The sequence below is a fragment of the Syngnathoides biaculeatus genome, chromosome 7, assembly GCF_019802595.1.
Source record: "Syngnathoides biaculeatus isolate LvHL_M chromosome 7, ASM1980259v1, whole genome shotgun sequence".
NCBI classification, from domain to species: domain Eukaryota; kingdom Metazoa; phylum Chordata; class Actinopteri; order Syngnathiformes; family Syngnathidae; genus Syngnathoides; species Syngnathoides biaculeatus.
The window spans coordinates 31720352-31733460 of NC_084646.1; the positions used below are offsets into that span (position 1 = coordinate 31720352).

The window sequence follows — 13109 nt, forward strand, 5'->3', positions numbered from 1 at the left end:
GTACAAAATAGTTTTGAGTTTGTAAAGTCAGTGGCAGACTGCAATTTTTTTTAACACACCCCTTTCAGCAAACAGCCCAATTGCATAGAGTGTGTATATTATGAATCCTGGGTCTTATTTTTGAGAATATATTTTACCTACATGGAACGTCTTTGATATGTAGCAATAAAAAATACAGGTAGTCCGCGGGTTACAACTTCGTCGACCAACGACATTTCGACTTTATGACGCCTGTGTCTCGTCTGCCATTTTGTCCCCAGCACCACAGTGTTTCTGCTTAGGTAATGCATATTGCTCGTCTGTGTTTGTGCGACGGGAGTATATTTGCCTTTTTCAGTCACATCTTAACACATAGTGGCCCAAAAGAAGAAAGTTTTTTTTTTAAAGCAATGCTGGTCGAACCAAAAGAAAAGCAATGGCTATGGAAACGAATGTTAACATCAAAAAAACATCGGCGAAAGGAGGAATACAGATGAATATCGGTAAAGACTTGGGCTTCAGTCGGTCGACAGTGGCTATCATTGTTAAAGACAAAGCCCATATTTTAGCACATGTGAATGGTTTCGCCCCTATGAGACAAAAAGTGAAGTCATGAAGCAACTTTTTTTGTGGAAAAAAAAAAAAAATAACCGTTCTTTGATTGTTGCCGAGATGGAAAGATTACTTACTTTATGGATTGAGGATCAGAATCAACGTACACTTAATATCAGCCCAATATTCATTAAGGGGAGGCGATACGGTAGCGCAGCTGTAAAGCGTTAGCCTCACAGTTCTGAGGACCAGAACTGAGGATGCCTGTTGACAGCTGGGTTGGGCTCCAGGACTTGACATGTGCTGGTTTAAGTAGGGGAACCTTCCGTGCCATAAATGTTTTCAAACCATGACGTCTTAGTGTATTACCAACAGTCACCTTGGAAACGGTGGTCCCAGCTCTTCTCAGGTCATTGACCAAGTCCTGTCGTGTAGTCCTGGGCTGATTCCTCACCTTTCTAAGGATCATTGAGACCCCACTAGGTGATATCTTTCACGGGGCTCCACTACGATTGAGATTGCCCGTCATTCTTAGCTTCTTCCATTTTCTAAAGATTGATCCAACAGTGGACCTTTTTTCACCAAGTTCCTTGGCAAATTCTCCATAGCCCTTTCCAGCCGTGTGGAGTTGTACAATTTTGTCTCTGGTGTCTTTGGACAGCTCTTTGGTCTTGGCCATGTTACAAGTCTGAGTCTTAATGATTGTATGGGGTGGACAGGTGTCTTCATGCAGCTAAAGACCTCACACAGGTTCATCTGATTCAGGATAATACATGGAGTGAACGTTGACTCTTAAAGGCGGACTAATGGGTATTTGAAGGTTAGAATTCTAGCTGATAGACAAGTGTTCAAATACTTATTTGCAGCTGTATCACACAAATAAATTGTTAAAAATCCTACATTGTGATTTTTGGATTTTTCTTTTTAGATTATCTCTCTCACAGTGGACATACGATAAAAAATTCAGACTCCTCCATGATTTCTAAGTGGGAGAACTTTCCATATAGCAGGGTGTTCAAATACTAATTTTCTTCATTGTAAGTACATTTTTTTATTTTAATGTATTTCATTTCATTGTATTAAGTACCCACCCTCACCCACTTTCTGAGATGCTTATTCTGACGAGGGTTGGAGCCATTCCCAGCTCTCATCGTAAGTTTTGACTTTAATGGTAATATCTGATTCACGTGGAAATTCAGGTTATGTCGCCAGCATAGGAAGGGATGTAGTTCGTAGACTGAGGACTTTGTATGTAAGCTGAAATAGTGCATTGATCTGGTTAGTTACATTGGACTGCTATTATTTTGAACATAACTTTATTAAGGGAATTTTTTAGTAGTGCATTTTCAAATTTGAGAATTCAACTTTGAAATAGTTTGGCTAGGAAATTAACTTTCCCAATTCTGGTCTATCCTGTGTGTACCCTTTGACTGAGTGTCGATCATAGCCAAAGCAAGGCATGCAAAAGGGTGGAGGAGCTGAAGGGATTCTGCTGTCACAAATTATTGACTACTTGAAAAAAAGAGTTTTGATGGGTTTGGCAGGGGTTTGATTTTGATAGTGGTAAAAATATGGATTTTCAACTCTTTTACTAGGAAAGGTGCGGGCATTGAAACATCTACATCTCTCATGGGTATGATGGTGACGCTGGGGAACAGTCTAGGGTCCAACCCACCTCTCATGCAAGGTCTCCAGAAATACGCTTCACCGGATTAGTGGTAGAAAATGAATGAATGGTTGGAATAGATTCTGTCCCAGGGTTGATTATTGCATACATTATGAGGAAGTATTGTCAGATAATGGATGGGTTGCATAAGAACAACCCCAACACAGATACATGTGTTCTGAGGCTTTGCTTGTGATTTTTTTTTTCAGTTTGCATCTAGATTGTGTTGATACTGATTTATGCGAACCACTGAAAATGGAGAACAGGCAATAACCGGGGAGAGACCAGGAAAAAACAACATTCTTAGAGTGGGGAGCGTAGCTTGGAACACTTTGGGCAAGAGGTGGGGAACACTTTGACCCGGTCACCAGTCAGTCACAGAACAGGTGAAAACAATGGAAAATTTAGTCTTTAACTGACCTAAGAAGCATGTTTTTGGAATGCGGGTGGAATTGTGAGTCCCCTGAGAAAAGCCAAGCATGCATGCACAGAATATAAAAAATCCATACCAAGAATGTCAAGAAGATTTTGAAAATTGATTTCTTGAAGGACATGTGCCCAACTCTCTTCAACCTTGTCCATTACTGTTACTTTTACTCATTACATATATTACTTGGATGTGTACGTAAGTTTGGGAAGAATATGTCCAAACATTTTATCACTTTTGCACCAGCACAAGAGTAGTGTAAGCACATCGGCACGAAAACTATACATCAGAATCAGCTTTGATGACCAAGTATGGAACAACACAAGGAATTTATCTCCAGCAGTCGGTGTCGCCCTGACACGACATTCATGTTGAGTACTGAGAAGAAGAACAAACTAACAAGAACGAAGAACAATAGACATTCAATTAATAGGGAAGTATTAATAAACAATATAAAATGACAATGCACAAAAAATATCAATACCAATTCACTCTAATACATTGGCCATTTTTTCCAAGATCCTTGTCTCAGTACAAATGTACCGTTTTTGATTTTAGTACTTCTATTGAGTTATTTTATCTATTCATTCATATTGAGACATTAACTGTTTTTAAAATGGCAAAATAGTGTGACAGCAGTTACATTATGTATTTATTTATTCAATGTTCTGTGATTTATTTTAAATTGGGTTATAAATCCATTCCCAATAAGAATGTGTTTCAAGAAAGAAATCACTACTATTAGTTGAAGCTACTGCCACTGCACTAGCATACTGAAAGAAGGGTTAAAAACATATCTGATCATGATCACCAATTATTAGTGTTAAGGTATTTTCACTTTCTCAACCATTATGTTAACATTGTAAACTGGTTTATACTGGATATGCCTTGCATTGCACAGAGGGCACCAATTCATCTGTGTGGTGTGGGTTGAGTAGTGCTTGGTGACAGAATTTAGATGTCACAGCTCGTGACAAGCGTGTGACAATAAACTGTATTTCCCAATGTCTATCTTGAGTGCACACAAATCAGTTTTTGTTGTTACTGTTTTACTTTTTTGGTAGAGATACTTATTTTTACTCTTATGATGATCATTTCCATGTATCCCGTTTAAAATGTTAAATGCCAAGAATGAAACAGCACTACAAATGAAACTTAATGTGTATACATATTTCACGTTCATAGCTGACATCTTGAGATTTTCGAATGCTTCATGAGCTCAAGGTAGCATCTTGGGAGGAGATCTTGTGATATGTATAATTTATGATATATGTATATCACCCCTGTGCTGGTTGGAGGTCTGCAGCCAGTTTAAAACCAAACTTTTTTCATGTTTAATGACACAAATCCTCATCTGAACCTCATGCATGTGGGAAATTTTCACCTGGTAATACAGGTAACAATATAAAAAATTATTACTCTCTTTTACCTGCATGTCTGATAGTGTGGTCCTCCCCTTCTTTCTGATAGAAAATAATTTCCACAGCTGTCGCCACAAGATAGTAGCTACCAGGCATACACTCCCTAATATCCATAGATCTGTATCCACTAGTAGGTTCTCCATAATGGAAAGCTTCCTCTTCCTTGTCCCTGTCGTCCTACATAAACTGTCAAACTCTCGGCTGTCTGCCCTGAGCTTTAGGTGACAGACAACAATTTATTGAGATGGGGCTAGAATGCAGGCCCCAATAAGGAACAACTGAAGTCGGGCAGTAGCTGAGCATTAATTGCATGTGTCTTGCTCACAACAGACTTGAAAAAGAACAAGGGTCTTCTCAAAGACAACCACCTACCTAACTGCTCATTCACCTTTTAACCGGCTTCCTCACTGCCTCCCACTCCTGAAACTAAAAGGAGAACTCGCTGTCTGTGAGACGGGAATGGGACAGGTGGTGTTCAGTTCACGGTGTCAGTGCGATGCCAATCCTAAGTGTCAGATGCCTGCTATCCTTTAACTTCAGACATAGCACTTGCATGCTCCAAAATATATTCACCAAGCAGTAGTTCTCAACCTTCTTTTTTTAGTACTGGAAAAGTTAAAAGGTATTCCACATGTATGTCTAGGTCAACTATAGTATTAGATTTAATTCTGTGTGAATTTAAATGATCATTAATGAAAAATGCACACCTTTGCCTTAGATTCATAACTAAAGACAAGCATCTGAGTGTTTGTGCACATGTAACTGCATGTGCACACGTGAGTAAACAGTTACATGGGCACTTCTCACTACTATACACGAGTTTACAGTATGAAGAACTATCTAGCCAAATATGTGTTTTGGAGAAGGCAAAATATTTTTGTCTATTTGTGAACCCAACACAATGTAACCTTAGACTTTCTTGATTTCTTCAGAACTTCATTGTGTGGCTCATCATCTTTATTCCTCTGTAGTTTCCAAACTTCTGAACATCGCCTTTGTTCTTAAAATTGTGAACTAGTACACTTTTCATCCATTCTTCTGCAATCTTCTCTCCCGCGAGTATTCTATTGAATAAGTTGGTCAAAAACTCCATAGCTACCTCTCCAAAATGCTTCCATACCTCCACTGATACGTCATCAGGACAAACTGTCTTTCCATTTTTCATTCTGTTCAGTACCTTTCTAACGTCCCTCTTATTTATCATTGCCACTTCCCAGTCCTTCATGTTTGCCTCTTCTACTTTACCTTCTCTCCCATTTTCTTCATTCATTCACTTCTCAAAGTACTCTTTCCATCTATTTAGCACACTACTGGCATCACTCAATATATTTCCATCGCTATCCTTAATCACCTTTACTAGCTGCACATCCTTCCCATCGCTATCCCTGTCTGGCCAACCTGTAGAGATCCTTTTCTCGTTCTTTCGTATCCAACTTGGTGTACATGTCGTCATATGCCTTTTGTTTAGCCTTTGCCACCTCTACCTTTGCCCTGCATCGCATCTCAATGTACCTTTCCCAGGTGCCTCAGCACCATTGGGCTCTAGGTGACGGGATGCTACACCTGCCCATTTCCAGCCTGGCAGAGGAATACAAGTGCACCAAAGTAAGACTAGAAATTATGCTACTGGATTCCAGCGATCTGCTGATAGCCCAGACTGCCCCCATCATGTCTACTGGGAGGAAGTGGACACCGGTGGCTGCAACTGAACAGGAAAAGGCAGCGCTCAGACACTAGAACATTGTGGGCCGAGGCCAGGAGTGGAGGAGTGGCCTTGGGCTCGGGGCCAGTAGACCAGTATAGAGCAAGGCCAATACTGCTGAGCAGTGCAAGCTGGTGGTCCAGGAGGTACGTCGAGAAGAGGAAGCCCAACGGGGCACCCAAACTGTGTCGCAGGCCAAGCAAGGACAGTGGTTGGCCTGGGAAGGAGTGGAGGCAAGGAAGATCACCTGGAAAGAGCTTTGGGAGATGAAGGCATTCAGGGCAAGCTTTACCATCAAAGCTGTATATGACGGCTTGCCTTCTCCCATGAACCTAAACCAGTGGTATACCAAAGTTACTGAGTGCCTGTTATTCTCAAGTCCTGCACATCCTGGTTGGTTGCAAGACCAGCCTCACTCAAAGCCATTTCACCTGGCAGCACAACCAAGTGCTGAAGTGTCTCGCTGGTGTTCTAGAGAACCAGCGTATGAGGGTGAACACCTTCCCACCCTTGTCAGCCAACTGACAATCTAGGCTGTTTGTTCGGGAGGGGGAAAGTCAAACCGACACACCAATAAGCCACCAGACAGCGGACGGCTGGGCAGTGCTTGACACTGAAAAACGCTGGCAGACCTGGACAAGAAGCTCTGCTTTCCAGTTGAGATTCCAACTACCACCCTACCACCAGATCTAGTGCTTTGGTCTGCCTCTCTCAAGCTCGTCTACATCATCAAGCTCACAGTGCCCTGGGAGGGGGCAGTCGAGGAGGCGTATGAGGGGAAGCGACTGAGGTATGCAGGACGTGTGGCCGAAGTACAACAGCAGGGCTGGAGAGCAGAGGTACGCCCGGTGGAAGTTGGCTGTAGAACGTTTACAGCCTCCTCATTATCCAGGCTACTCAGAGAGATTGGAGTCTGAGAACCGTTGGTAGGCAGAGATCTCTCCAAGGTGGTGGAAAAGGTCAGTCAGTGGCTGTGGATAAAGAGGAAACACCCCAATTGGGCCTTCAGGAGAATTGATGGCAGCTAGGGGGTGAACCTGGTATGCTGGGATTCACTGCTGAACACTCTGAAGAGTGTCATGGGCCTATCAATGAAACACTTGAACAATTGATAACCCGTAGGGGGCCATCACTTATTTAAACATCCCGCAGAGCCTCATCGGAGCCGAAATATACATAAATAGAGGGACGTTAACATCTAGTCCTATATAATATATACATTTCACCTCTCCTCAGTTCTCGCCATGTCCTACTTCTTCTTTGCTAATCTCTTTCCTTGAATGACTTTTTGTATTGTGGGGTTCCACGACTAGGTTTCCTTCTCCCCTTTCTACCAGAAGACACCCCAGGTACTCTCCTGCCTGCCTCTCTGAAAACCTTGGCAGTAGTATTCCAGTCTTCTGGGAGCTCTTCCTGTCCATCGAGAGTCTGTCTCACCTCTTTTCAAAAGGCCACACAATATTCTTCCTTTCTCATCTTCCACCACCTGATTCTCTGCTCTACCTTTGCCTTCTTAATCTTCTTACCCGCTACCAGAGTCATCCTACACATCACCGTCCTATGCTGTCGAGCTACACTTTCCCCGACTACTACCTTCCAGTCAGTAACCTCCTTCAAATTACATCGTCTGCACAAAATATAATCCACCTGCATGCTTCTACCTCCACTCTTGTAGGTCACTCGATGTTCCTGTCTCTTCTGGAAATCAGTGTTCACCACTACCAATTCTATCCTTTTTGCAAAGTCCACCACCATCTGACCCTCAAAGTTCCTTTGCTGGATGCCCTACTTACCTATCACTTCTTCATCGCCCCTGTTTCCTTCGCCAACATGTCCATTGAAATCTGCCACAATCACAACTCTCTCTCTGACTGGGATGCTCAGGACTACTCCATCTAGTTCCTTCCAGAATTTCTCTTTCAACTCGAGGTAACATCCAACCTGTGGGGCATAGCCGCTAATCACATTATACACAATAGCCTCAATTTCAAATTTCATCTTCATCACTCGATCTGGTACTCTTTTCACCTTCAATACAATCTTAGCCAGCTCTTCATTGCGAACTACTCCATTCTACTCCATTTCTCTTCACATCTACTCCATGGTAAAATAATTTAAACCCTGCTCCTAAACTTTCAGCCTTACTCCCTTTCCACTTGCTCTCTTGGAGGCACAATATATCAACCTTTCTCCCAAAGTTTTTTTTTCAAATACAGATGGAAAAACTCTTTTCTCATGCATTTGAATCCTTCCACTTTTCACTGCTATTTCTTCATCTGAAAACTAATTTAATTTTTTCCAAATGTTCTTATGTATGTGAAACCTTTTAATCATGTAAAATGTAAAGCGCAATGAGTTACCTTGTGTATGAAGTGCGCAATGCAAATAAATTTCGTTTGCTTTGCTATTGTGAACATGCTCGTTCAGGAATGGGAATGATTTGTGAACAGCAGTTTATCTTTGTTTTTTACAGTTCCAGGTTCCGTCCTTAGAATCTTCCAGTGTATAACTTGGCTAAACTAAACAAACTAAACAAGCCTTCATTACACCTTATTTCACAATAGGTGGAGCACTCGTTTAATGTTTTCCTAAAACGATGTGGCAAAGGGAATAACTACAGTACATGAAAATATATCTTCAGTTTATCCGAGGTCTGGTCGCGGGGGCAATAACTTTAGCAGGGAAGCCCATACTTCAGTCTCCCAACTTCATTCAATTCATATGAGGAGATCCTGGAGCGTTCAAGGCAAGCCAAGAGATATAGTCTCTCCAGCATCTCCTTGGATGTCCCCGGGATCTCCTTTCGGTGGGACGTACCCAAAAAACCTTACCAGAGAGGTATCCAGGAGGCATCCTTAACAGATGGCAGATCCACCTAATCTGGCTCCTCTAAATTTGGAGGAGATTCGACTCTACTCTCATCCCCTCCTGAATGACCGAGTGTTTCACCCTATCTCTCAGGGAGGGCCCGGACACTTTTTGGAGGAAACTTATTTCAGCAACTTGTATCCGGGACCTTGTTCTTTCAATAATGACCCACAGATCGTGAACTTGGTTAGGGTAGGAATGTTGATAGGATGGTAAAGATAGAGCTTCGTCTTTCACCTTTGTTCCTTCTTCACCACAACTGACCAATACAAAGTTGGCTTTACTCCAGACTCTGCACCAATTTGCCCGTCAAAGTCCTGTTCCATTCTTCCCTAACCTTTTAACAACACCTCAACATATTTGAAATCATCCACTTGGGACAGGATCACATCCTTGACCTAGTGGGGGTACTCTTCCCTTTTCCGTCTGAGGACCACGGTATCAGAGTTGGAGTTGGAAATGTTTATCCCAACCACTTCACACTCAGCTGCAAACCACTCCAGTGAGAGTTGAAGATCATGGTTTGATGAAACAAACAGAATGTCATCATCTGCAAAAAGCAGAGATGCAATACTGAGGCCATCAAACCGGACTTCCTCTTCACCTCGTCTCCCCGTAGAAGTTCTGTCCATGAAATTATGAACAGAATCGGTGACAAAGGGCAGTCTTGGTGGAGTCCAACTTTCACCGGAAATGAGTCTGACTTACTGCTGGCACTGCAGACCAAACATTCACACTGGTCATACCTAGACTTTACAGCCTGTACCAGTGGGTTTGGTACCCTACACTCTCAAAGTAGCCCCCACAGAACTCTGAGAGGAACCCATTCAAACGCCTTTTCCAAGTCTACAAAACACATGTAAACTGGTGGGGCAAACTTCCATGCAGCCTTGAGGACCGTGTCAAGGTTGAAATGCCGGTCCACTGTTTTACGGTCAGAACAAAAACCACAGTGCTGCTCTTTTGACGTCCTGACACACCTCCTCTCCAGCATTCCTGAAGAGATTTTACCAGAAAGGCTGAAGAGATCCTAACCCCCACCCCCCGTAGTAGGAACGTACACTCCAGTCTCCCTTCTTAAAAATGCTAACTACCAACCAAGTCTGGGAATCCAGTGCCATTGTCCCTGATGTGCATGTGATGTTGCAGAGGCGTGTCAACCAGGACAGCTCCACAAGCATCTAGAGGTTTTACGAGCTCTGAGCGAGATAGGAGTGCCTGCCTCAGAGAACCCAGACTCTGCTTCCATATGCGAAGCCTTGTCAGTGGAATTGACGAGGTCTCCGAAGTATTCTGAGTCAAGGTCAGCAGTGCACATCCCCAGTATAGAGCTCGTTCACATGACGTCACAGTTTACTCAGCGCCATATTGCCGGTTAAAATTAGCTGCTCAGCAATGCGGGAGTCGTTGAACCGGAGCATATTTTTCAAATTGTCCGAGACCTGTTGTGCTGTTGGTTGTCACAATAGATGACAGTTCTTCAAAGATATCATTATATAGAATACCAGCTGAAAAGACCAGAAAAGATTGATGGGTTGCCTATCAAACAAAGCTGCTCGGGAGTCGTTGAACTGGAGCAGATCTTTCCCAATGCTCGAGACCTATTCTGCAGTTCTTAATAGATAATTCTATGGAATACCATCTGAAAATATGAGAAAAGATCGATGGATTGTGGTCATTAAAAGGGATGGATGGTGCCCAACGACATACACACGCCTGTATAGGTATCATTTCATCTCAGGTAGGAATTATTCTTCTCAATCTTGATTTATCAAGAAGTATTTATATTCCCAGGTTCACTCATTTGAGACCAATACTTATTTTAAAAAAATAACAAACCGTCTGGCAAAGAGAGGTTTACGAAGGTAAGGGTGTGGCAATAATACGGTTCCGTGTACGGAGGAGATGACTCCCTGTCTCTATTTTTTTTTTCCCCCAGTCATAGTTAATGAATGCGAGTTTAAGTAAAACCAGGGGTCATTTATTTAAATATTGGTATTTGTATTGAAAAAATCCGAGTTGGTCCATCACTTTGTGGGATTTATTCTTGAGTGAGAGCAGATCCAGCAACAAAATATTTGTATGCATCCAGACTTTTATATGCTGTTAAACTGTTCTGTGTAAATCTCAGCAACTTGTTCACCAGATACATGTGAATATCAAGTTGTTCAAGACAAGTGGAAGCGAATTAACAATCAAATTTCTTATGGACGAAAACATCAACTTTGGCATTAAATATGGATCCTCGATGTCAAGTATCTCTAATTTTTCCATGTACCTTTGTTTATTATCACCTTCCAAATGTTTAATGGTATCGGACAAAACTCTGGGTGTTGTGCTATGAGAAGTATTTGCAACTTGAAACAATGCTTTGTTTGACCAGCAATATGGTGACGTAAGCAAAAATCATGTGATTTTATGACATACAGTAAGTGCACGAGCTCTATACAGTGTTGATGGAATACTGATGCCAAAAGATGGATGAGAATTTCCTCAAAGCCATCCATCCGGAAGTTGCTCTCCATGGCTATACTGAAATTCTAACCTGCCCGGGTTTTTGCCTCAGGGACCACCAAAGCGGCATTGTGTTAGGCCAACTGGTACCCATCAGCTGCCTCAGGAGTCCCACAGGCCTGACAGGACTCCTTATTCCTTATTCACTTTAAGGGCATCGCTCATCTATGGTGTCCACCAACGAGTAAAGGGATTGCCGCCATGCAGGCACAAACCACCTTACGATCACAGCTGGTCTGCCGTCTCACCGTAGAGGCACAGAACGTGGTCCACTTAAACCCAATGTCCTTGGTTCCCCCAAAATGCAGGTGAAGATTTTCCGGAGGTGCGAGTTGAAACTTCTTCTGACAAGCAATTCTGACAGAGGTTCCCAGCCTCTCATGATACGTTTGGGTATGCCAGATTGGACTGGCATCTTCCCCTACCATCACAGCCGACTCATCACCAAGTATTGATCTGTCAACAGCTCCTCCCCTCTCTTAACCTGAGTAGCCAAGACATGCATCTGAAAATCTGATACTACAACCAGGATCTTAATCATTGAAGTGTGATCTCTGGTGTCTCAAATTTGAACATGGTGTTCATTCCAGACAATCCATGATGAGCAATAAAAGTCCAATAAGAGAACTAAGAGAAATAAGAGATCGGATGGGGTGCCATGCCTCCCAATCACACCCTTCGAAAACTCACTGTCATTGTCCCCAAAAAATTCTCTAAGAAATTTTCTGGCATTATAGTGGCATTTAATAAAATGAAATTATTTTGTTGATGTGACTATATATATATATATTTGTGTGTGTGTGTGTGTGTGTGTGTGTGTGTGTGTGTGTGTGTGTGTGTGTGTGTTGTGTGTGTGTGTGTGTGTGTGTGTGTGTGTATACACCATTATCCAAGCCACCGGAGCCCAACCTGGCTTTGGCTGAAAGGCGGACTACACCATGAAATGGTCGCAAGTCGCTAAGGCAGTAATCTACACCATCACTGAGTGGGAATCGATACAGACATGTTGGCTTTCTCGAGTTTCCTCCCGCATCCCAAAAAATGCATTAATAGGAGACTCTAAATTGCCCCTCAGTGTGATTGTTAGAGTGACTGTTGTCTGTCTATGTTCCTGTAATTGGAAAGCAAACCGGTGGCTGTACCCTGGCTCCTGCCCGATGACAGGTGAGATAGGCTGCAGCATGCCCGTTACCCTTGTGAGGGAGGATGAGGACCATTGCATGGATGGATATGTGTGTATCTGTCTGTGTGTGTGTATTATGAGTGTTATTTGTTGATTGTATACCTCCAGTTCAATGTGTTTAAGTTCCCAGAAGCAGCGCATGGTCCCCACTTTCTCAAGGTGTCTGTAGAAAGCAAGTCTGCCAAAACGAAGGCTGTTGTTGCGGTTCCGGATAGCCTTCAGCCCTTCCATCTTCTCAACAATGGGGGACATGGGTATAGGTGGCGGTACTCCTGATGTTAGCATTTTTCCATTCTTCATTCTGGACTCATTACAAGGAATCTTCTTGTTTGACCTGCAATTATAAGAAGGCTTCAAAATCTTTAATTCAAAATGTACACTGTGAAGGAGCATTTATCAAACATCCATCCATTTTCTGAGCTACTTATCCTCACAGGGGTTGTAGGAGTGCTAAAGCCTATCCCAACTTTCTTCGGGCAGGAGGCACTGTACACCCTGAACTGGTTGCTAAGAATTCGCAGGGCACACAGAGACAAACAACCATAGGTACTCACAATCACACCTGAGGGTAAATTAGAGTCTCCAATTAATCCATGTTTTTGGGATCTGTGTGGAAACTGCAGTGCTTGGAGAAAACTTTTGCAGGCATGGGGAGAACATGCAAACTCCACACAGGTGAGGCCAGGATTTGAACCCCAGTCCTCAAAACTGTGAGACACACACTCGAACCAGTTTCACCCACAGTGATGCCCTGACAGTATATATATATATATATATATTATATATATATATATATA

At 42.7% G+C, this 13109-nt stretch overlaps 1 protein-coding gene across 1 annotated transcript in view; it reads right to left on the reverse strand.

Moving 5' to 3' along the window:
• Positions 1-13109, reverse strand: part of mylk4b (myosin light chain kinase family, member 4b) — a 58303-nt gene that overhangs the window by 40251 nt on the left and 4943 nt on the right. Inside the window, exon 2 of the mRNA XM_061824034.1 lies at positions 12415-12646. Coding sequence (XP_061680018.1) covers positions 12415-12646 — 232 coding nt within the window. The remainder of the gene's footprint in view (positions 1-12414; positions 12647-13109) is intronic.